This window comes from Colletes latitarsis, chromosome 9 (genome assembly GCF_051014445.1).
Source record: "Colletes latitarsis isolate SP2378_abdomen chromosome 9, iyColLati1, whole genome shotgun sequence".
In the NCBI taxonomy this organism is placed as follows: Eukaryota; Metazoa; Arthropoda; class Insecta; order Hymenoptera; family Colletidae; genus Colletes; species Colletes latitarsis.
Window position 1 is genome coordinate 29,862,994 of NC_135142.1, and position 25,888 is coordinate 29,888,881.

Below are 25,888 nucleotides of genomic sequence, written 5' to 3' on the forward strand. Positions count from 1 at the left end.
ATGAAAGTGTGTATTACGCGACATAGTCGGTCGTTGCCTATACTTCGTCTATAATACCACATATTTAGATCTATTTTATACTTCACCTGTAATGCCAGGACTGTTCTACAGCTTGTTTGCGATGCCGGTTCACGACAAACGCATCAGGTTGCATTTTTGGAGGGAAGATTCTAGTTCGCACGCATCGTTGTCAGATGGCGAGTATGTGTCGGTCAACCGCCATATGCAACCTTATCGACAATTAGAATTTCTTTTTATCGGTCGATTTAGGCGATGACATGGCTGCTGCCATCTAGCGAAGAAAATGCGTTTAAACGGGGCGTGCTCGCTTGGTTGCGTCATAAGAGAAACTGATTTTCCTAGGTAGTCGGCCATATTGACTCGCGCGTAAGAACATCGAAAGCAGTCCCGTATTCACCGTGTTAGCGATACGAATTAAATGGTGCGTTACTATCGTGTGAATTTTATAACGTGGCTGGATTATTCGTGAGCTCCGATCGTTCGTCGAAAGAAGAATTTTGAAATATCAAGGTACGTAGCGCGTAATACTCGTACGCGTGAGGGGACTATTTGAAAATGGTGCGAATATGGGCCGTGGCCGCATCCAGCGTCGCCCCGCGATTCGACGGACCTGCTTCATATTCGTAGCCGTCGGCGGAATTGAAACGAGAGTTGTTTATGTGCTTACAGTAGGAAGTACTCTGTTACTCGAGCGAGAGAAAAAGACAATTGGTGTTTCGACCCTGTGTGTTGTTTCTCGTCGTACCTTTTATTCGCGATATTCGCGTCGTGGTGCGTTATTCGAGAAAAGATCGCGTCCACATCCTATAGGTAAGTTTACTAGTTTTGTGATTTCACCTATCACCTTCGGCGGCACGGTGTAACAAAGTTTCGTCGGATTTCACTCAAAAATATTCAATATTATCGAGGTATTTGGTACGAGAAATACGAGATATTCGTATGTTTTGTGTTGTACGTTGGATACACGTATATACGTCAGTATTCATTCGTAAATAGAAAAGTTTATTGTCGACGAATTTTCGTAGCGTGACGATTGGTTTGTATTCCGAATGCCCACGAATCTTTATATACAAATTCAATATCCCCGCGAAGAAGAGATAGTATTCACATAACCTGTGGTAGTGTCAAATAAATTCGTAATTGCACGTATTAGGAAAATGTCTTCACCGATTTCACGTAGTTGTAATACAATATTTACGTGCGTTGTACACCTGATCAAAAATTGACGGAAACATCTGTTTGGCCCGGTTGACATAAAATTTTTGATACAACATACTAATGTAGCCTGCATGTACATAATTCCATATATTATGGCGCACAGCATGCGACAGTGTAATATTTATTCCATTTAACGCGATGTTAAACTTTCGACCGCCTGGAAATGAAATTCCCGATATGTATTCAACAATTATTTCCAGATAACGTTTTACGTCGAAGAATCTGAACGAGCATAGAGTCAATGTAGTCAAGATCGAACCCGTAAATACATTCCTCGCGTATCGAGTATCATATTTCACCGGAAAGAATATCTTGTGCTCTTGATACGCGTAGGATCAGCGGTGCCTAGAGACGCGCAGAATCAGTTAAAAATCGTTGGAAACGGTAACAAATAAAATATGTCATCGTTAAGCGTGTTGAAAATATTTGACGAATCCGAGACGAACGGTAGATGAGTTTACTGTTTGTAATTTATTTCTACTACTATTCCCGCTTCAGTGTGACGACCCTGAGGGTAGAGCGATTCTCGCGAAGTGTGCCACATGCTTGATACTTTGCCGTACGTACCGCTCTCTCCTTATACTTGGATTAAACGAAGAATGTTTTAACATGTTGACTGCCACGGTGGTCACCGGTGACCGACGCTTCGAACTTACAACGTGTAAGTTAGATCTTAATACTTGTCAAATTGTAAATAACGATACTGTTATTAGGAATGCCCGAATTATTTTTATTTTTTATAGTATAGTTTGAAAAAAATGTCAAGGATATGTGTATGAACAACATAGATATGGAAAACTAGCGTGGCAGCTGACGTGTTAAATAATTTATGGAAGCTAAAACCTTCTCAACTACCTCGTACGTTTCTGACGGTCCTAAGAAGGTTCAAGAGTAAACACAATTTTCTCGCTAACGCTCGTTACGATCAATTAGGTCAATTATGCAATTTGTCGCGTAGATGCCAACTTTTTCGAAAGACGCATTACCCCAGTTGCGGTTCTACCCACTGACAATCGATGAGGAGCTTTTCTTGATTCATTTTCCGGTGTTTCAGCATTTTTCTTGCAACTTGAGACCCCGTCGAGTGCCTTTCGTGCTACGGAACTTTGCCGACTGAATTATTTATCGGAAGAAAAGTTAGAAAACTGAAATTAAATAACGCTCGTGCGTGGCTGATTCGATCGAGGTACGAAATTCAAGGAATATCTTAAACATTACGTGGGAATTTCAATTGCACTCGAAATATTATCGTAGTAATCGTTTTATGATGCGTATTGGCAGAGATAGGCAAAGACGAAGATCAACCCTGGATAGATTCCACTGTGTATTCAAGATTATTAATACAAACGGGTGTAGTGTTAACCAGGGCAAGGAAGTGTACTCACGACCGATGCGGAGGGAGGTGTGGCGTTGATAGGAGGTGATGCTCGACATGACCAAAGTTACAATGAACTTGGGGGAAACCAAGCTTGCTCGACAGTGCAATACGCCGTGTATTCGTAACGCGCCTTTCTCCTGCAGGGGACGTGCGTGCTCGTGAACTATGACATTAGTACCGGTGGAAAACTGACCAACGGATTCATTGATTTTAACCTTTTTGTCAATGATCAAAATACTTTGATCACTTTGTTCAGTTACTGCGGTACTGATCTTCATACGAAGTCAAAATAAGACGAAAATCAAGAATACCAATTTGTTGATGGAGGCCTCGTTAAAAAGCTATTAACAAATGAATTCAAAAATTTCAAATCGTTCTGAAAAAATTATTATTGGTCGCAGGAGTTGATCGCAATCATTTTTGGTCATTACACATACCCTCAAAATCCTACTCATTTTCTAGAAAAAAATTCGAGAAGGTGTGACATTTTTCGACAAAATTAAAAAATTTCTAATCGTTCTAAAAAAAATATTTTTGGCTGTAGGGGTCAATTACAAACATTTTTGGTGAATACACATACCCCCGAAATCCTACGCATTTTCGAGAAAAAAATTTAGTACGGGCGGAACTTTAAACGTTAATAACTTTTTAACGAAGCCTCCATCAACAAATTGGTATTCTTGATTTTCGTATTATTTTGGCCTCTAGAATTCCCTATTAAAATTTTTCCCAGGAATGGTCGAACCTGTATTTTACGGGAACTAAAACAAACATAAATATTTATCATTCAAACGTAAACACACAATTACTGTACAACGTAAATGCACACGAAAAAAAAAATATACACGATTAATAATAGATCGAGTGGCGAGTAACCATATTTTATGTGTGCTGATCGAGCTCTTTTTTTATCGGCCAAAGTTATCAGTTTATCCGTAACATTCATAGTGTTCTTATCGAGTATTATTCAGGCTAAATTAATACGCTGTATGTTTGAGGTAGTAGCCAGGAGGCGACAACACCTGTTAGCGTAGTAAGCGTATCTCTCGTGCGCGCTTAATTCACGTGAAACTTTATTGTTCAGGCAGCTGTTTACGTATACCTGTCTCCCGTAAACCAATCGCCGGAAGTATTGATAATGCAGCGGTGTGCGTGCACTACATGCAAAATCTTGAAAGCCGAACGCGAATAAGGCGTGGCCACGTTCGTCACGTGGTTGCATAGTTCACAATACTATGTAAACTTGGAGATCCGACTTTCGAAATGTTCATTCTTATTTACATGACAATTTCCCCTTGAGCCCGAACGTACTGTACACAAGATATTTTAACAGTCCGTACCAGAGGTATCGCGAGACAGATTTCAAAATTTTAACTTGAATTTATTTTCTACATTTAATAATTACCAAACAACATAATAACTTTTATTATTTGATGATTTTTAGAAACTGGGACGAGCCGTAACGTTTTCCTAAACGAAGATACAACAAATTAATAGAAGGAATTCCTCGTGTGGAGTCATTTTTTTTATTTGCTGCTACGGTGCACGTGCAATCTACACCTATGTTTAAAATTGAATTATGCGTTTTTTATAAAAGTGTTAAGGCAGGACCATGGAAATTTATTTGTATTTAACAGTTTAATCCTCACGTTGAAATTGTACTCTTAGACGTGGAAACAGGCGTGACAGTAAGCGCGTTAAAGAATGTTTCGAACGAATTCCAGGGCACTGTCGTGCATCTCAGATATCACGTTCTTCGTTCATTGTTTGGGCCACGGTCTTGCCACAGTTTTACGCTCGCAATTAGAGACGTCTCATGGCTCTTTTCGTGTTCGCGGATTTGTAGCGTGCGTGTCGCGCTCGTGCTCGATTAAATCATGCATGTAATCAGAACAGTGCATGATTTCTTTCCCTCTGCTTTTTCTATTTCCGTCACGGCCGCTTGGCGCATCTAATCGACGACGAGCGTGTTTTCCTCGCCGTCGAATCTTCGGAAACGCGGGTGGGAATCGCTTGTTCCCGCGATTCTTTCTTGTTTCTTTTTGCACGTCGTCGAACGTGAGCCGCGTTTTCACGGGAAACGGACGCTTTCGTTTCCCCAGCGAGCGGAAAAAGAGCATGGAAACGAGCAGCGACGCACCCAGGGAAGTATTGTATCTCCCTCCGGGCTTTATTTTTTTATTTATTAATGGGAATTCGACCCTCTTTGTGCAAAGAAACAGAGACAAATATTAATGGAAGATAATAATTACATAACACGCGTATGATTGACAGGAATTTTCACTTAGATGTTAAAAAGATTAATTAATAAGAACCTGTGGCACGCTGTATAATTATTGTCTCGAACTAAAATAATATCGAGGCGATGCGACGTGTATTTAATTTTTAATTACACTCTGTTAAATTTCTGGGCGCGTCACTGGTATCAGGGACGCGACACGTCTCCTTGGCGGAACGCTTTTCACGAACGAGCGGATAAGTCCGGCGAGCGAGCATGCAACGGGAACAAAACGATTTAGCCATGAAAAAGCAGAGCGCAATAGCACGCGGACGCGGTGTATATGGCACTGTGGCGTTACGCCGGGACACGGCCAATTATCTCGGTTTACGTCGGGGAAAAAGTGCTCGTAAAAGACCGCTATTGTTATTGTACAAAATCACTGCGAAAGACGTGCTAACGAAAAAAGAATGGCACTCGTTTGTGTAATTCACTCGCGTTTCTACGTAGAAATTCTATAGGTTTCTTTTGTGAATACGAGTTAAAAGGAAATCAGCCTATCATCGTTTCCTTCCCATTCTGCATACGTAGAAACACGTGCGTCCATTGTTCATGGGATTAGCCCTTTCGTTTAACGCTTTTAACACCCAAACACCGAAGTATCGGTTTCGTGGCAAGGTGGCCCATTTTTGATACAATTAACAATTTGTTTTTGCGATTAACGAGTCCAAAGGTATTTCACAGGCGATCGGAGGCTTATACAGGGTGTTCAGCCACCCCTGGGAAAAATTTTAAGAGATTCTAGAGGCTAAAATAAGACGAACATCAAGAATACCAATTTTTTGATTGAGGCTTCATTAAGAAGTTATTAAAAAATTTCAAATCATTCTGGAAAAATTGTTTTTGGTTGCGGGGGTCAATTACAATCATTTTTGGTCATTAAGCATACCCTCGAAATCCTACCCCCTTTCTAGAAAAAAATTCAGTACGGGCGGAACTTTAAACGTTAAAAACTTTTTAACGAAGCCTCCATCGACAAATTGGTATTCTTGATTTTTATCCTATTTTGGCTTCTAGAATCTCTCATTACAATTTTTCCCAGGGGTGAAATTGTTTTCCACTCTGTTTTAAACACATGTAAAACCGAATGTATTAAATCGAATACTTTACGAGCGAAAGTGCTACGAATGCAACAAAATAATAGCAGCAATGATAAACGTTGACAGGAATGGTAACGTGGAATCGTAACGCGATTTAACCCGTCGCATAAATATCGAAAATGTTACAAGAATCAGTATTTTGTTGCATCGAAACCACGCCACGCCCTTCAGATTCTTATAAATTATAAGTGCGCAGTGAGTCATGCAGGACGACGCGTGACACGATCGAGCACCGTATTGTACGTTTTTGCTCTTGGCGAGCTCTCGAGCTTTTAATCTACACGCGCGTAACAACCCCCGTGCACTTGTGAACGAATCCTCGTGTAAAAATACGCGCGGAACTCGCGCGGCGACGTTTAATTAAAGCACGAACCGTTCGCTGACTCTCGATTCGATAACGTACGGATCGGTTATTCCTCGTTCCGGATGCGTGTAATCCCCCATTAATTTCCACCGTCGAACTTACGAGCAGGGATGGGCAAAATCTTCATCCAGATACAAATTTCGAACGACGAATAACCCTGTTACTCGTTAACCCCTTAACGCTCATGTTTAAGGGATAACAGTACTTGTTTTCCTTCAAATTATACGTTAGGTACAACATTGTAATTAACAAAAACCGCATTTTTATATAGCGTAGAAACAAGTCCAATACAGAAAACTGATCATTCTTGGAAAAATATGTTAAGGAGTTAAGTAAAAATAATTAACGATGAAGTTAAGAACACGGTATCGATATAAATGTAGCGATCGAAACAATTGTACAAGTTTAAAGAGGAAATGTACGCCCGTATAACATTCTTCCCGTCTCTGTTTACAAGTCGAAGCGTTTCCTCGTCAAATTATCGCCGCTGTTCTACGCCGGGGCGATAAATTCGCGCGCAATCAAGGAAATGAGGCTCCTGTCGCGACGGGGGCGACGCGAACGAAGAAGAATCGGTCGGCGAATCCCCGGTTGGCGAAAATTTATACACGGCGTTTTTACAGCTTTGAGCCCTTTAATTTCACGCATCAAAGAATCCACGCCTGCCCTCTGCGTCTCGTTCCTACGGCACCCCTAGCCCGGCTCTTATCTTCTCGCCCCTGCAATCCCACCGCCATTGAATCTCGCGACACAGAGGAAGACCTACCGGTGAATGCTGCTGGTGCACGAGCGACGAAAGAAAAGGGTTGGAACGACAAAAGGAAAAATGCGGGAACACGCCCCCGAAACCTCCCCCGATCACCGAGTAGACGCGACGCGTCTGTACCCGGCGATAAAAACTGTCCCAACTGTTGGCTGTACACTCGAATGCAGATTCTAGTATCCGAGGGGATGCGGAAATCACCGGCTCGCGTAAGGGTTTCGATTCTTTTAACCTCTCGTGTTTCCACTGGCGTCGTTTTGGCGCGCGAGACCTTATTTCGATCGGCTGCTTCCGGCGTCACTGCTCGTAACAGAGGGCGAGCCGTACACACGACGAAACAATAATAATAACGGCTTTAAATTAGTTGCAGATTTGGCGAAACGAAACGAATAGAAATTTGGCGCCAGACTGTTAGAAGACGAAGTCAATTGTGTACATAAGGAAGAGCAAGCTCTATATAGGATAACAGAGGATTAACATAATGAAAGAATGAATAATTCTAGTAGAATATTCTAGTGTTCAAACATTAAAGAGAGTACATATTTCAGAAAGTATCCGGTGTCTCGTTTGTTCGTCTAAACCTTGAAGAATCTACGAATAGAGACGCGTCCCTCTGGTTATTTGCGTCAGCGTACGGACGAGAGTTTTCTACGATCGGTGCTCGTCGGGCGGGAGGCGGAGGTGGTGTAATCATCGAAGTAATAAGCAAAGTGCACCGCGGAGGCATGTTTCCACGGTGCATCGCGAATCCACGAGTCTTCTGAAAAAGCGGTTCGGCGCAAGACAGGGGACGGTGGAGGCGGAGGAGGAGGAAGAGGCCTCTTTTTCCGGTCCTATCAGCCATCGCGCGGCTGCAGTTAAAGCACGCTTCACAGAAGCTGTTATGTGCCCACGCGAACTCGGCCAAGTCTCTGTACTGCGTTTCAGCGGGAACGTTTGTTGGCAGTCGTCGGCCGGAAAATTGTCAGCCAGCACGTATCCGGCTGCGACGACGCGGTCACGTCGATCGATCAAACATTCCCCGAGGCGGTCGCGCGTACTGTATCTCCGGAACGGCTGGATTTTCATCGATCTCGCGAGACAATGTTGCACGCGAGAGCTGTTCCGCGACGCTCCGACGGCCGACCCAGCGATTTTAAACTGTCCGTTGATCGAAACGATCGCGTCCGCCTCCGACCATGCGAGCGCGGTTCATTCACGTGCTTATCGGTCGTGGTTACGTAGCGCGACTGGGTTAATAAACTCACGTGCGTATGTAAATCCGACTCGTTTTCTAACGACATCCTCTCCGTATCTCTGACCTCCCTTCGTGGATGGGCAGGTTACTGAATAAGGATTTCGTCGATCCGTTAACTGATCGGGCGCGCGCACGATGCGTCGAGCCGATACTCCAGATTGAGATACCGTAGGGTTCCGTTAACTGGAAAATACGATCCAATATTGGCCAGTCGAGATCCCAGAGTTCAATCGACGGCCGGTTTCTCGCAACTTACAGCGTCCAGGGACTCCTGGATGCGAGACGCCCCTTTGGAAATTGTTTTCGTCTTGCACGTAGTGCACAAGACCTTTGGGGCATTCGATTTTAATGAAGTTATAAGATTTGATCTTCCTGTTTACGAAGACATGGCATCGTAACAGCAGAAACTCGATGGTTTCTTTAGATGTTCATAATTAATCTTTCATCGTTGTATTAAAACATCTACGTAGCTTTGAAACACGCTGTATTTTATAGTTTAGTTACGCGCGTTGCTGTTGGTATCGCTAACGCTTGTGCATTCCACGTGAGAAGCTTTCTACTCGCTCAATTGCCATTTCCCTCGAGCGAACGTTGCTGTTTCAAGGATAATTTATTCTTTTGATTCAATCCGCTCTGTTTATTCGAATTTTCTATGGCTGTTATCCTCTTTAGAAGCTCCGATAGATGTATGCACTCGTGAAAAGCTATCTCTTCGATCGATATTTCTAAATATTTTCCGGCCATGACCTATTCGGACGAAGCATATTCTATGGAAACATTCTACCCAATAATGAACCCACTGCCCCTCGCATAATCCCTGGTGCGCGGTTAGGTCACATATTAATGCTCAAAAGCGAGCCAGCAAATGCTGCGCCGTTATGCAAAATTGTGAATTATCGGAGTTATCGTCAGCCTTGAACTGATTTCGACTAAAAATAAGTCGAACAAAAAGTGAACCCCCAACGCTTTCCAGCCGCATCTGTTCGTAAACAACATTTGTTGGAATCGTGAATCACGCATAACTGGGTGACGATTCTATTTAACTGATTAACAGGATTTTGCAAACAATTCGTAAGAGTTTTTAACAGTAACGATACACAAAACTTTACGCAAGTGTTTAGAAGGAAATCGTGCAAAATATGCAATCGACCGTTACACACGGTGGTGGATCGATAATACCTAGGGGTGGAGAAAATACACAACTATTTATACGTCACTCGTTAAATAAAAATAAAAGTATCAATTATAGGATGGAATATGTCACAACGAACAGACAAACATTTAATTGCTCTATCCATTAATCGTCACGAACAAATTGCTATACGTTGGCTAGTACAGGTCGAATATTAAGGATTCGTGATATGCGTAGTTCCGTGTCAGTTGCCTAATTTACAATTCGAATAATTTCCGAAGGCGAGGCATCGGGACAGTGTTTTTTTCTCTCTTCTTGATTTTCTATTTTTAAGTCCCACCGATCGACGGCCTCGAAGCCTGTTCCGCGCCGCGTCTCGAGTGGTATGAATTCTTTCATTAAAGTCGACGGCTCTTTAATACGTACGGAGGATGAGAGATCTCGCGAGGCGTGTGTGTACACGGTCGCGTGGGCGTGTGCCGTGGATCACGCGACCCTCGTTTACAATCAGCCCTTTGACACACGACCAAACGAGGCCCACGCGTGTTTGAAAGGATCTCTCCTCCCAACGACGGAGAAAAAGCAGATTCTTTCAGACCGGGTCGGCCTATTCAATGAGCCTTTAAACTTTAAACTGACCCGTTGGCGAAACGTGGATCGCCTCTCGTTCCCTCTCGACGCATCTCGGGAATCGAGCCTCTCGTTTCAATGGATTTCGCGTATTCGATCGCTGGAAACAAATTCATTTGTCTTCGCATTTCCTTGAACTTTGGAATCTGTAAAACGTGTTCTCAAAGCTTCTGAAAGATACAGTGAAATTATTTTCTGCTATTTACATGTGTATATTACGCATCGCTGCAATAATGAAAGATAAATTTATAAAACAGACCTGAAACATAAGCGTGTAAGGAATGTAGCGTTGTCGAAGCCGGAGACTGGTTAAACGTGCGGTGTTCGATATTTGTCCATGATCTCGAATCGAACGCTCGAGTTCTGGAATGTTGTTGATGCTGTTGTCTTCAACCCAGCTTGCCCGGATACTAATTCGATTCTTTGTATTATTGTACACATATAATATTGGTCACTCTCGTCATCGCGCTTGTTAATCTGTGCGTTACTTCATCCTGTTAGCAAAGAGCACGGTAAAGGACGTCTGCTTCTGGCGATGACGGCATCGTGCTTGTCGAACTTGCAACGGCACGCACGGTTTACCAATTCCGCGAATTCCATCGTGATTTCTATGCAACTAGCGCGATGAATCAGTTTTATCATTAGAATCGAGTCGTAAGCATGCAGGCATTCGGGATCGGTAAACAGTAAACACTGCGATGAGCGCGATGACAAATACAGTGTTTTAGCTTCAACAATAGATTTATGGACCTTGATTGTACGTACTTTTATCGAGACCCGTTATATCAACTGTTACGTTAATATTTCACGGAACGCGTTCGAAAGACCCTGGATTAGAGGATCGTTGACAAAATGTTTTGTTTTCAATTACATAGAGCGTTACGCAACGTGCCCTAGGAGCAAATTTATGTAATTACTCTTTTGTCGGGATCGGTTGCGTGGTCTGCGTAACGAGATATTCGTTTGGAATTGAACGCTAAACCGTGATTTCCGTTCCGACCGATACACGTTTCTCTCTTTGTGTCTCTCAGCGTTCGTGCATGACTCACGCGCAGCCTCTGGCCTATTGCAAAAAGAACTTGGAATCGCCACAGACAGATTCTTTTTTTTTCCAGCCAACGCTCGTACGCCATGCTAGGCATTAATGGCGGTTGGGCAGCATCCCGGTGTACGGCTCTGATTCCGTGCAATTGAGGTTGAATTACTATTTGTCCGGGTGCCATTGCATAAGGCTATGCCCACTCTACCTCGCGTAGTCAATTTGAATAGTCGAGTCCGCGGGAGCGTGTCGGTCAGGGTCGCGCAAGTTACGTCTTTTTACGTTTCTTTTTCGAGTCGTGCGTCTCCGTGTAAATAATTGAAAACTAAGCTGGACGATGCTTATGGCTGGAAGCGCGAAACAGAGAAAAACTGTATTTATCGTTCGACATAACGTTCTCCCCTTCTGTGTTCGCAGCTGTTGATCGTCCGGATTATAATCGGGACCCTTTCAGACCTAACTGTAACGTACAGATGTGTACATGCATAGTTATAAAACTATGATCTCCTACAAACGATATCGATGGGAACTGTTCGATATAAATATTGTTGTAAAATGGCGATGTATAAGCACCGATACGATCAGTAAACGTTGATCAGTCATCTTCCAATGATCGATGCAGCACTATCAAGAAACTGTAATTGTTATCGATGTGCCAAGAAAACGAAAAGTTCCGTCGTTGGAACTTTTAACCGCTGAGTACGCCACCGAGGCCCCTTGGCACGCTACTATCGATCGTGAACTTAGACGATACTTTTATAACAACCGTCCAATAATACCTGCGAGCGATATTTTAAGCGCGACGTAATAAGTATCGGCGTTTCATTGACTCCGTATCGAGACATTGCGCCCGGCGTGGACAGCGTTCGTTCTATCTTGAAGAAGGGCCAATGACCTGTGGTAAATGCACACACGCGCTTCCATCGTACGTAACTGCAACCTGTCCACCAAAGTCTTACGAAATCACTCGTCGTACTGTTTTCTCTATCATTTTACCGCTCCGCGCGCGGAGATCTTACCCGATAGATCTTACTCGCTTCGTTCTATCCTTACGCCAGGGCATACGAGGTTCGTTGTCAGAGAAACGAGGTCTGGTTTCGCGAACATTTAATCGTTAACGAAATCTTCCAATATGTTCGGATCGATATCTAAAAGCGACACGATGCGAACGCGGTTTTTGTTCTGCGTAACGCGATAGGAAATCTGACAATTCCGTTAATGCGTCGGTGACGTACAGATGAAGCTATAACACGTATAAAGATATGTTATCTGCTTTCTTTTTGGAACATTGTCACGCGAGATTGAAAGTTGCGTCGTACCTGAGAGACGAAGGATCTCATTTTAGTGGTTTTGGCCATGAAATCGCGAATTTTCCCCACTATGCGTCGGCCTTTCACTTTGGACTTCTCTTTCGGAAATAAGAAAAGAAATCGCAAGGCGAAAGGTCTGGTAAATATGGCGGCTAGAGAAAGAGAGGGGGGAGGTTGACTGTAATATCGCGTTTAGCCAAAAATTTAGATCGTGACAAAGTAGTGTTATCGCGAAGATGGAACTCTCTTTATGCGCTTACTAAATCGAGAATATAGAGTATGCACCACCTGATCGGGCTGTCGGTCTACTGTGCTATATAAAGATTTAGATCTCTGGTTGTAAAGATAGAGGGACATTCGATAGGAATGGTTTCAGTGTATCGCGATCGATCGAGCGGCGCGGTTAATGGTCAAGTTCGGATTAGCTCGTTCTTTTTTCGCGTTTTTCTTCGTTAATGAGATAGAAGCCACAGTGTTTTACAGAGAGGGTACGTGCAATACTGCGAGCCCCAAGCAAATATTGATTATTTCTCTACATGACACCCTTTAGTCTAGACACAGGATCCATACTCGAATACGCTGATACCGGCTCGCGATCTTTTCTCGACGTAACACCGTGTAAATCATTTAAAGAGTATTTGATATTTAACTCGTACGATTTTCTTAGCACAGGGTTGAAGTATGCCGGAAGAACAGAAGTCTGCTGGTGGTCCACCGGAAGTAACAGCAGAAAATGGGACCGGAACGAATTCCCCTACGAAAAGTCCAGTTAGCAAAGGCAAGATGGCTGTTGCGAAGATCACCCTGCTCGATGGGACCGTCAAAGACTTCCACATCGACGTGAGTTTTTTTAATTTTTCCTTGATTCGTCCTCTACGTTCGTTTGAATTTACGTTTTATTTCAGAGGAAGGCGAAAGGCCAAGACCTGCTCGACATGATTTGCCAGAGCATGAATCTGCTGGAAAAAGATTACTTCGGCCTTATTTACGAAGACAGACACGACCCACGAAACTGGTTAGACCTTGATAAAAGGATTACGAAATTTGTAAAAAGTTTGTATCTTCGATCGTACGTCGTGCGACATTGTTGTCATCGTTGAAATTTAATTCGGTATTTTTGTTCGAACGCAGACGAACCGTGGAAATTTAATTTCGAGGTGAAGTTTTATCCTCCAGACCCAGCACAATTACAAGAAGACATAACACGATATCAATTGTGCCTTCAGATAAGAAACGACATTATCACGGGACGATTGCCGTGTTCATTTGTGACTCATGCTCTTCTAGGTTCGTACTTAGTACAATCAGAAGTTGGGGATTACGATCCCGATGAGCATGGCCGTACATACTTGAAAGATTTCAAGTTCGCCCCGAATCAGACACCAGAGTTGGTAGAGAAAGTAATGGACCTGCATAAAACGCATAAGTTAGTTTCGTCTATTGATTGTCGAATTTATTGATACAGCGTCGATATTGATCGATAAGGAAAGGTGGTAAAGTTACGTTTGGGAACTTTTAGGGGCCAAACACCTGCCGAGGCTGAGCTCCATTATCTCGAGAACGCGAAGAAGTTAGCAATGTATGGAGTTGATCTCCACCCTGCTAAAGATTCCGAAGGCGTTGATATAATGTTAGGTGTATGTTCGTCGGGCCTTCTTGTCTACAGGGATCGATTACGAATCAATAGGTTCGCTTGGCCAAAGATTTTAAAAATCTCTTACAAGAGGCACAATTTTTATATAAAAATCAGGCCTGGCGAATTCGAACAATTTGAATCCACGATTGGTTTCAAATTGGCAAATCACAGGGCGGCAAAAAAATTATGGAAAGTTTGCGTGGAACATCATACTTTCTTCAGGTGAATAACGATTTAAAAATTACGTGGATATGAAATGTGTGTATAAATGAAAGGTGTTACTAAATACGATTTTAGGCTCATGAGTCCAGAGCCTGTGAAGAAAGTAGGTTTGATACCACATTTGGGTTCTCGCTTCCGATACTCAGGAAGAACTCATTACGAGACGAAAAAGACTCCTATCGACAGACAGCCTCCACAGTTCGAAAGATCTTTAAGCGGACGTCGCCCTACATCTCGCAGCATGGATGGTAAAACCACGTTTGTTATTCGTAAACTTTATTTAACGTCTACATAGATATAAAAATATTATAACGGACTAGAGGTGCCGTTTCAGTGCTTTTATTATGAAGTTATTAGATTACATTAAGTTTTTGATATAGTGTGACTGCCTTACACAGCATTAGGTGGGCCTAAACAGGTTGAAAGTTATGGTTCAGAACCAAGCAAGAGACATACAATGAGTTATGAACCTGAAATGATTCCCGATATGGAGCATATAGATCAACGACCTAGTCCAATTAAAAAACAAAAGGAAAAGGTAAAATGGGATATACTTATTATCGGTTTCTCAACTATATTCGGTATAGCGATAGTTTGTAGAAGATGCATGAAATCGTCATGCAAATTGAAAAATTATTTCATGAAAATTCATTTTAAGGGACTTCTGATTTTATCTGCGGTCTACGCTTTCAAACAAACTTGTTTTTAAAAACTGATTGCTGAATCTAAAAATATTACTAATTATTTAATCTCACTGTTACCATGTGATTTTTTTTAAATATTATGAAGAAATTGTAGAACACCAATTGGATCACTTGAAAGACAAAGGATAGAATATTTGATTAAAAATACAAATTTATTCACTGTGCACTTTTTCAGATTAAACAGATAATACTTGTAGCCGTGGCATGTTAATAATTTATTGTATACCATGTATTAGACATGGTTGTATGCATTAGATATTTTATTACATTCATTCTGGAATTGGTGAGAAAAGTTATGTAATTAAGGTGCAAGCTAATTAACCTTAACTGTTGAATTAAATATGAAATCTTTTAGCACTCGATATAAAACGTGTAATTGAAACAGCTCTGTATGCATTTAGTTAATTAATTTGTATGAGTTCGTGAAGATTTGAAATATCCCCATGTAGAAACGCGTAGATTTTACAAGACATTGTCTTATAATTACTGTCAAAAGTTGAACACATGGCATTTGTATGTAATTAAGTAATTTCACAAACTTCAATTCAATATTCACGTCCTAGTGCATCAACCATAAAAACTAACTGACACCTAACTAACACCGGTAGCTCACACGCAAAACAAGTGCTGGAACAACATCAGCTAGCAGTACCAGTAGCCTGGAAGGAGAATATGATGCAGATCGTGGCAAAAAGGTATAGAATTTTACCTGGGACATACTGTCATGCATTAACCACCATATTTTAATTTTTATTAATGGATGTGACCATTTGGTGTTTTCCTTTTTTCAATGCATGTTGCTATTTTTTTTTTCTTTTTTTTTTTTTTTATTTATTGAAAAAATTATACGGCCATCGCCTCAAAGCTGAATTATCAAGTTATCTGACATTTAATGTACGGTGATGTCACACAAGCATGCACAGGCGCAGAAAGTTATGCAAATATTTTCGTAAGTTATGTTAATAATTTCCACAGAATGAAACATTTAAATTTAACCGCGCTAATGCTTATAATCGCATGTAAATAATAATCATCGCAAGCAACATCATGTTACATGCAGTAACGGTAAACAGTAAAATCCAGATAATAATTAGACATTGTTATTCAAAAGTAAATTCCGCAGGAAAGATCTAACAGACCAACGACTACATTTTTTGAGAGCGCAGACCGTACTTAGTTGTCAAGCATGAAACACATGCCAAGAGAATGTGAAAACATGTAGTTTAATTAGTAGCTTAGCAATAGACCATTTTCGTGCTTATTGCATGTAGCGATGTGTGATTATAAATTTACTTGTAGAAACCGGTCGGAGGAATTGCTGTCCTACCGCCCGGTGGTCTATCTAAGAAGAAAAAGGATAAGCAAAATGAAAATGAAAAGGAAAATCATAATGATCTCAACAATTCTGATTTGATAAATGAAAGTGCTATCCTTGACAACAACGACATAAAGTCGCCCAGTAAAAAAGAATTGAAAAAGAAAGATAAGGAAACGCCAGAAAAACGTGATAAAGATAAGAAAGAAAAACTAAAGGTAAGTAAATTGTTCTGCTATTGACGTGCTATGCAGCGTGTTATAGTTAGCGAAAAAGAGTTTAGTTCGTCGTGGTCGTTCTTAGAACAAGACATTTTTATACGTAAAAACTGATGATATTAATATAAAAAATAAGTTCAATTGAATTTTACTCCGATAAACACAACGGTGTACCTGTATAATGATTCATATACATTCCATATTATGAGTATATATATACACATACATAATCCCAAATTACAGATATGCACGGCTATTACTTTATTTTTGTAAAAGAAAAAATAGCAATGCATCGATATGTAGTCTCCATTAGCTTTATTAGTTTATTTTTGTGATACATTTATAAAAATATATATATATTAGACTATGGCATGTTTCTGGTATTGCATGTTTTTGTTTATTATGAAAGAGTCCTGTTGGTGGGTTTCTATTTGGCAAAAAGGAAAAGGATGCAAAGCAAAAGAAGCAGAAAAAGAACAAAGAACTGGAAGAATCGTTGGATAAAAGTGATACGGAATCGAATCTTTCTACATTAGAAAAACAAGTAAAACCTTTGACCGAAACATCAAATATCGAAAAAACGAGAACCACTCCAGAGTCCCCGCAGCTCCCCAGCTACACAAAACCTTACGATTATGAAGAAACAGAAACGTCTCCGACAAAGAAACCTTTTACACCGCACGGATTTTCTTACGAGGACAGACCAGCATCACCTGGAGTTCAAAATCAACAATCACCAACTGCCGCAAGTCGTAAAGCTACAGGCTTAGCTTTTAATTACGCCCCGGGCGAAGAGAAAAAAGTAGCAGAATCAGCAGAAAAAAGGAAAACCAAAGAAACAGATACTAGTAAGCCCTTACCAGGATTAAAGACCCCGGGCCTTAATTACGTGGAATCTGCAGGATTAAAAGAACAGCAAAAAGCTACATGTCCACCAGAAAGTGATAAAAGTGCATCGGCAGCTTTTATCGCCGCTGAGCAACAACAAGAGGGTGCTGATCAACTACCAGTTACAGAGTCCATCCCAGAATACCATATTTTGCCACTTCCAGATGGTACTAAAGTTATTGCAGGTGTTATTTATACCAAAGATGGGAAACCTTTAGATCAACATAATCTTGGCCCTGAAGGTAGTAAAATAGTAAATGGGAAAATTTGTACAAAGGATGGAAATCCAATAAAGAAAGCTGACTTCGGACCCCATGGAATTTATATTAACAGTGGTCTAATTACAACTAAAGATGGTAAACCCGTGAACCAAAAGTCTTTGGGCGTTGAAAGAAATTTCGTTAAGGATGGTATTGTGCATGATTATAATGGACAAATAATTGACCAGCATTTATTAGGACCGGAACACACGCAGGTGAAAGAAGGTAAAGTTGTGATGAAAAATGGAAAGCCAGTACAATACAGTCAGTTGGGCATAGACGGGACATACATAAAAGATGGTCTTATATTTACACCGAATTCTAAACCACTTACTCAAGGCTCATACGGTGTAAATGAAAATTATATCGTTACGGGAATAGTACTTGATAAAAATGGGAAACCTCTAAATCAGATTGCAGTTGTACCTAATGAAACTTACATTTACGATGGTTTAATTTATGGAGAATCAGGAAATGCCCTTGATAATGGTATTTTGGGTCACGAAGGTCACTATATAACAGATGGAAAAGTTTATTCAAAAGATGGTAAACCTGTAAAGCACGAATCCTTTAGTTCAGATGGATCTGTCATAAAAGATGGTGTAATTTATTCAAAGGATGGAAAGTTTTTGAGTCAAGGATCTTTGCTTCCTTGTGGTGCTCATTTGAAAGATGGGAAAATTGTTGGTAAAGATGGAAAAGCGATTAAACATGCATTTTATAAACCTGATGGCAGTTTTATAAAAGATGGTATTTTATATGGCAAAGATGGTAGACCTTTAAGTCAGATTCCTCTAATAGCTAGTGGAAGCTTTATCAAAGAAGGCATTGTACATGGTAATGATGGCAAACCATTATCACAGAATCTTTTCAAACCTGATGAAATCATAATTAAAGATGGCGTAATTTACGATGTGAATGGCGTAACGCTATCAGATGCTTATCTTGGGCCAGATGGCCTTTTGATAAAAAATGGAATTATAATGGGAAAAGATGGTAAACCGATTAAACAAGAGTCTTTTGCCTCGAATGGAAGTTATATAAAAAAAGGTGTTATTTACTCAAAAAGCGGTAAACCCCTTAATCAAGATTCATTGATACCTGAAGGTGCATCTATCAAAGATGGTAAATTGTATACTAAAGATGGAAAGATCTTGAAGTTTTCATTTTTCAAACCAGATGGAAGTTACATTAAGGATGGTCTCGTATACGGTATGGATCGTAAACCTTTAAATCTGTGTTCGGCCCTTTCGGAAGATAGTCTCATTGCAAATGGAGTAATCTTTGATTGCAATGGCGTGCCTTTGACTAAAGATATCTTTGGATCTGATGGTTCATATGTTGCCGGTGGCATAATTTATGGGAAAGATGGCAGAATAATTTCAGATGGTGTTTTTGGACCAGATGGTAATATTATTAAGAATGGATCGATCATTGGCAGAGATGGAAAACCATTAACTCAAGATGACAAAGGACCAGACAGTTTAGCAGTAAAAGATGGAAAAGTTGTTGATAGCCAAGGAAAGCCTAAGAATTTAGCATCCCTTGTCCCAGAAGGATGTTATATTCGAGATGGCGTAGTTTATGACAAAAATCAGTGTCCTCTAAAGCAAGGAGCTTTTAAACCTGATGGTAGTTACATCAGAGATGGTCTCATATATGGATGGGGTGGACAGTTGTTAAATGCTGGTACTGCACTACCTAGTGGAAGCTATATCGATGAAGGTAGAATTTATGGAAAAGACAAGCAACCCTTGAATCACAGTTCGTTTGGCACCGATGGAGGATACATTCTTAATGGTTACATTTACGGCAAAGATAAAAAGCCACTTAGACGTGGAATGTTTGGTAATGATGGATGTTACGTAAAGAATGGTTTAATACATGAACCAAACGGAAAACCACTGAATCGAAAACAAACAGTAATTACTGTTACGCTTGTTCGTTACGGTTTAGTATGTGGCAGTGATGGTAAACCATTGAAATCTGGTGATTTTGATACAAACGGCAGTATTATTAAAGATGGAAGAATTTATGATCATACTGGTCAACCTTTAAATTATGCTTCTTATAAAAATGACGGAAGCTTTATTAAAGATGGCCTCATTTACGGAAACAATGGAAAACCAATGTCTCAAGGTAATCTACCATCAGAAACTAGTTACATTAGAAATGGAAAGATTTATGATACGAATGGACAACTGCTTACACAAGAAGCATTTGGTCCTGAAGGTTTGAAAGTGGTACAAGGAGTTGTTGTGGATAAAACTGGTCAAATTTTGAAACAAGGAAATTTCGATGCAGAAGGCAACATTGTTAAAGAAGGCATTATTTGTACACCCACAGGCAAACCTCTTGACAAATATTTCACTGTAATTACTATTAGTTTAGTTCGTAAGGGTTTGCTGTGTGATAAAGATGGAAAACCAGTCAGGCAAGCACCATTTGCAAATGATGGAAGTTATGTTAAAGATGGCAAGATTCACGACAAATTTGGTAAACTAATGAACCAAGAGATCTTTGGAGAGGATGGAGCATTTGTGAAAGATGGCATGATCTTTGCTAACACTGGACAACCTTTAGACAGTGATACTATTTTGAAGGAAATAGAAGACACAACGAAACCTGTCTCTTCAAAAGCGAAAAAGTCTGCAGCTTCGAGCACTGCTCCAACAATAGTGAAAACAACAACTAAGCAATCGGTAGTAAAAGATCAAGAAGGCGTGACGCAAAATATCGAAGAAAAAATTGAGGATCTTACACCTGGAGGCACAGGCCAAGTAACGGTTTCCACGCAAATTAACAAGGTGATACAATTTTTACAGTAATATAAAATACTATATATAACAAATATAAACTACTTTGCTAACTGCAAAAGGTAAACAGAAAAATTTCAACAACAAAATTTGCGAGTTGATGAAACTTATTTTATTTTTAATATTCAATAGAGGGAGAAGAGGAACCATGACCCGAGTTTCGTTCTCATGCAGATTATTTTAATAATTATACATTTGTTTAAGTTCCTCTATTTCCCCCGCGAAAAATTTCATTAAATATCAAGTCTAAAAATGGTCAAGTTTATTATGTTTTTTAAAATGACAAGTTATTAATTTACTAGTAATTCATTTAATAATTGTATGACATGCATTGTAGATATTGCAATATGATCCTTAGTAGTTGAATATTTGTGTATTGCATGCAGTAAATATGTGTTATTGATATAAATTGCGATTTAAATATATAAACAAAATATTTATAATCATCTTGGAACCAGTGTATAAGGAAGAACAAAAAATTGAATTCATTACACTCACACAGTGTTTTCTTCTGATGTTATATGCACATACGTTCTTCCTTTATTATAAGACATTAGTCACCTTGTAGTTGTATTTAGGCAGAGGCACCGGATGATGGTAGGGCTCCATACATGACAGCAACTGCTGTTACTACACGCACTGCTACAATGCATGAAGACCTTGAAAAGAATCAAAAAACCAGTCAGGTTTGTATTGTTATAAATTATTAGTATATTGTTACAACATATTTCATTCTTCATATCTTATTCTGTTTGGTTATTGTATGTTGATTAAATACATTAAATACTTTCGCATATCGCCGTTGTCATAATGTATTTCTCTATAGAGGTAGAATTATTTTTTTATCATTTTTTTTTTACATTAGGTAGAGGAAAAGACTGTAGCGCATACAACTGCAACCAGTGCAACAAGGCAGGAACAGAGAGTAGTAACACAAGAAGTCCGAACAACGAGTCATGTACTTTCTGGTGAACAGGTAATAATGTATTTAAAGTTTAAAAACATACGAAGCTCACCACTAATGGATGAAGCATGTAATCATTTATGTAAATTACCACATGTCATTATACTTGGTTGATTCTAACATAAAATCATTAAAATATATTGCGTTATATGCTAGTAATATGATCATTGCACATTCATTTTTAATACTTTAATTTTATGAAAAATTTTCATAAAATCGTAAAGGCTTATGATTTCTTTACATTTGGAGCATACAGATTTATTTCTTCTGTAATATACATATATAAATAAATACAAATTATACACACATTCGATATACATATAACAAAATCATACAATATATTTAAACAAAGGAAGTGGTAGTACTTGATTCGTTTATAATATGGTTAATTTATAAAATTTAATCCATGCTATTTTCATTTATTTATTTTTTTTATTTATTTTTGTAATTAATTTTTATCGGCTTGGCTAACACATTGCATGGTGTAGCTGTTCTCTCGAAGGCTCAGTACATCCAGTTCAAGCAGCGATGATTCAGGTACTCCGATTGACCTTGAAGATGATCAACCGGCTTTCTACAATCAATATTATCAGGTAAATCTTTAGGGACGGAATAATCATGTCGGACAATTACCAAGAGCCTTCAAAAAAGGTCTTTATCGATATAAGTACAGATTATAATATATTTTCGGAATCAGTCTGTAGATGGATCTTCATCAAGGTACATGTTTTCCGTGTTTTTTGATTGCACAGTATAAAATGTACTGAAAGCATTTCTAAAGTGAATGACAATTGTTGAAACGATGCTATTAATACTAACTTGCTCATACAAAACGCATATATTGTTTAAATTATTTAAAATACATTACATAATGCTCACATACATAATTACTCATTGCATAATGGTGCTCATTGTTTAACATTCATGGGAACATAAAAAGTAACATTTACAATAACGACATAAAAAATGTAATGTTTTCATTACCTCGAAAGCACTGGTTTTAAGGTATAATCAGTAGTTTATAAAATTAACATAATGGCTATAATAGTTTAATAAGACCTTGGTTCACAGTATTTTATCTATATAACTCTATGTAAAAGTTGGGCAAATTAATTTTTAAATTCATTTGTAAATTAAACCGAAATCCAGGTGAACAAAGCCGCGAACGAAAGCTAATTTACGAATGAATTAAAAATTTGTATTCGTTATTCGTGTATAAAATTTGCCCATCTCTGCTCTATACGTATATGTATAACTTTGTGGTATCAATGTAATATATTATTTTATTTTAAACGTACCTTTTCATCCTCGTTTTGCTTAGACAAAAAATACCATTGTTTAAATTTAATTTAGGGTGATCCAGCTGGTGTTACGGCAACTGAATCACTTGTTTACAAAGGGGAACCTGAGAATAATGTAACAACTACGACAGTTCCATTAGTTGCGACCGAAACTAGGAAAGTAGCTGTCGAGAGTGAAGATGGTTTGTACAGTGCAACTGGAGAAATAGTTAGTTCTCAGACAATATCCAGTAAAACTCGTACTGTTGAAACAATAACGGTAAGATTTTATATTTAGCTTACTACATATAATAAAATTGTTTTTTTTTTTATTTTATTTTATTTTTGTAGTACAAAACTGAGCGAGATGGAGTTGTAGAAACTCGCGTAGAACAAAAAATAACGATACAATCGGACGGTGATCCAATCGATCACGATCGAGCTTTGGCAGAAGCGATTCAAGAAGCCACTGCAATGAATCCCGATATGACCGTAGAAAAAATTGAAATCCAACAGCAAACGGCACAGTAACCGATTTAAAAACATTTTTGTAAGAAATAAAGGGCACTCTTTATCCAAAAGGTATAATGCTGATAGTTCGAAAGAATACAAAAATTTAAATGGCATTCACAGTATCATGTGTTGACATGTATTTTAACAATGCATGAGAAACGATCGAGTCGAATGATGTCATTAACTACGTAAGTATTATATTGTCAAAATTAATATTTTTCGTCTAAGAATTGGAAAATTCTTATAGCGAATGTTACCTAATAACATGAGCTTGAACTTGATTAAAAATCAAGGTTTTACGGAAAGAAACATCGATGATGTTGCTTTTTGAAAAAAAAAAAATCGAGGTACCTTGTACCATAAACTACAGTGTTCATATTGAGATTATGTATCGTTTACATATACAGGGGCATACATATGTATTATACGTATTGTGTATACATAATTATGTATTTACGTAAACAAAAAAATTTGTTCATAATTATAAAATTTGTTTATAATTATGTATAAGACAGAGTGCCCTATAAGCTTACATTACTATTCCATAGCAAGTAAAACCATGATGTTCATGCGATGTCTCGCGTGACGAGTATATTGGTGTCACTCATATAAAAATTTGTTCAAACATACACTAGAATATTAATATTAGTAAGCTTCATTTTTTTTTTTAAGTTTTTGCAGACTTGCTTTCTGTTGTAAAATTTCTATTTTTGAAACATCATCCGTGAGTCTAATATAGTAAAAATGAAAATAATTTTAAACAATATTGCAGTTGAAAAATGTTTTGAAAAATTGAAAATATTTAAATATATTATTAATATCTAAACGGATTATACAACTATTATAAACGTGTATATATATATATGTATACACATAACAAATACAAATAAACAGTATAACAAAAATTATTAACAATTACACGTATAGTGTAATTTTATGAATCTGTTGATACAAAGAAATTTCTCAAAGATGAATATATGGAAAGTAATAGCGAAATATTTATAGTATATAAGTGACCGGCATACAAAAAACTTCATGTCGCTTTCGTGCGATTTAAATGTAGCTTCTCTGCAATACTTTTCTGTATAGTTTAGTTATTTGTGACATATTTTTTTTTTTTTTTAATGAATGTTATGTGATGTTCATTGTGCGACAAAGTCAAAGGCCTCTAAATATAAAATATTAATATATACAGAAAAAAAAATATATATATACATGTACACATAAACAGCTATGATTATTTGACGAAAACAATAGAAATCTACAAAGTTTCCAATAAACTAAAGTATTATATAGTATCAGCAATGTAAAACAGGAATAAAGCGTGTTGTTGACATTGCTATTGTATACAATTTTTATTTAATAATTTAAAATATGCATTTGGGAACTATGTAGATTTTATTAAATTATATACTTCAAGAACGATAAGAATTATTAGTATTAAATTTAATATTGATAGGATAATAAATTATATGTATGTAACTTCATGCCAAGAGCTATGATGCATTGGTCAGCGTATATGTCTAAATTTAGCTGTAACTTTTGTAGTTTTAAGACTACAATTTCATATAAGATTTCGTTTGTTCAATAGTTAATTTAATTATTTTATGAAACGTGAGAAATTATGCTAAGAAGGAGAGAAGGCTGATAACCTGAATCTACAATAAAATTATTAAGATTTAAATCACATTTCTTTAAAGAAATAAAGCTATATATAAATATATAAATTTATAAATATTAGAACATACCGCAGCTTCATATACTTATGTATGAATAATATGTATATTGTATGTATATGCGGCAATCGTGAAACAGCATTAAGATGTGCATATCACACTGTACGAAGCTTGTTTATACCTTTGTTCTTAAAAGTGTTGTTCAAACAACTGTTACATGTACATTACGCTTGCATTTTGCACAAAGCATTTATTTTGTAACGCTAAATAATATTTTCAGGTGTTAATTATAAACTAATCTTTTTTACTTTTCTACTTTTTACATAAACATAACTGGATTAAATGTTTATATATCTACTAGTTTTCAAAAAATTTAGATTTTAGCTGTTTACGTTCATTGTATCTCTCCTAGAGTAAATAATTTCCTCTTATGATATACATAGAACCATTATAGCGTATGTAGAACAAAGGATAATCATTGAGCATCTACGTGCGATTTGCATTTTGTCTTGTAAGTTAGATTTGTTATATGCTGGCAGCTAACGTTCGAATGTTATAAAATATACTGATTCAGTAATCTCATTTTGTTTCGTAGTATTAGCTCATATTTTAAGACATGCTCAACCATTGTATTAGTTCATTTTATTTCCCGAATATTATTTGTGAGCAATTCATATACGCAAATTTCACAGATCGATTTTAATGTTTCGTTATGACAAAAGGCAGTAAAGTTACGATAAAGAAGAAATTGATTTTCTACTTGTACCTTTTATACCACGTAAGATTATAATTTATATATTTGTTTTTATTGTATCTAACATTCCATGCTTATAGTGACTAACAAGTATGTATGTACTATAAATGCCTGTGTCATTTAAAACTTTATTTATTTAATTTTTCATAAAACTATAATTATCATAATTTTA

General features: G+C 38.1%; 1 protein-coding gene across 7 annotated transcripts; it reads left to right on the top strand.

Annotated features, from left to right (window-relative positions):
* Nucleotides 1–359: 359 nt before the first annotated feature.
* Cora (erythrocyte membrane protein band 4.1 like coracle) lies at nucleotides 360–25,710 on the top strand. Of its 7 annotated transcripts, XM_076772905.1 has the most exons (16): nucleotides 360–531; nucleotides 691–831; nucleotides 13,138–13,310; nucleotides 13,376–13,523; nucleotides 13,602–13,896; nucleotides 13,990–14,328; nucleotides 14,404–14,576; nucleotides 14,727–14,866; nucleotides 15,641–15,727; nucleotides 16,332–16,565; nucleotides 16,975–20,520; nucleotides 21,108–21,215; nucleotides 21,395–21,505; nucleotides 21,982–22,086; nucleotides 22,847–23,053; nucleotides 23,125–25,710. In XM_076772905.1, the coding sequence occupies exons 3-16, from the start codon at nucleotides 13,152–13,154 to the stop codon at nucleotides 23,302–23,304; spliced, it is 5,832 nt and encodes a 1,943-aa protein (XP_076629020.1). In that variant the 5' UTR covers nucleotides 360–531; nucleotides 691–831; nucleotides 13,138–13,151; the 3' UTR covers nucleotides 23,305–25,710. The 7 variants fall into 7 exon arrangements, with proteins under 7 accessions (XP_076629020.1, XP_076629021.1, XP_076629023.1 ...); XM_076772906.1 differs by lacking the exon at nucleotides 691–831; XM_076772908.1 differs by lacking the exon at nucleotides 691–831 and having other exon boundaries at nucleotides 13,143–13,310.
* The last annotated feature ends 178 nt before the right edge of the window (nucleotides 25,711–25,888 follow it).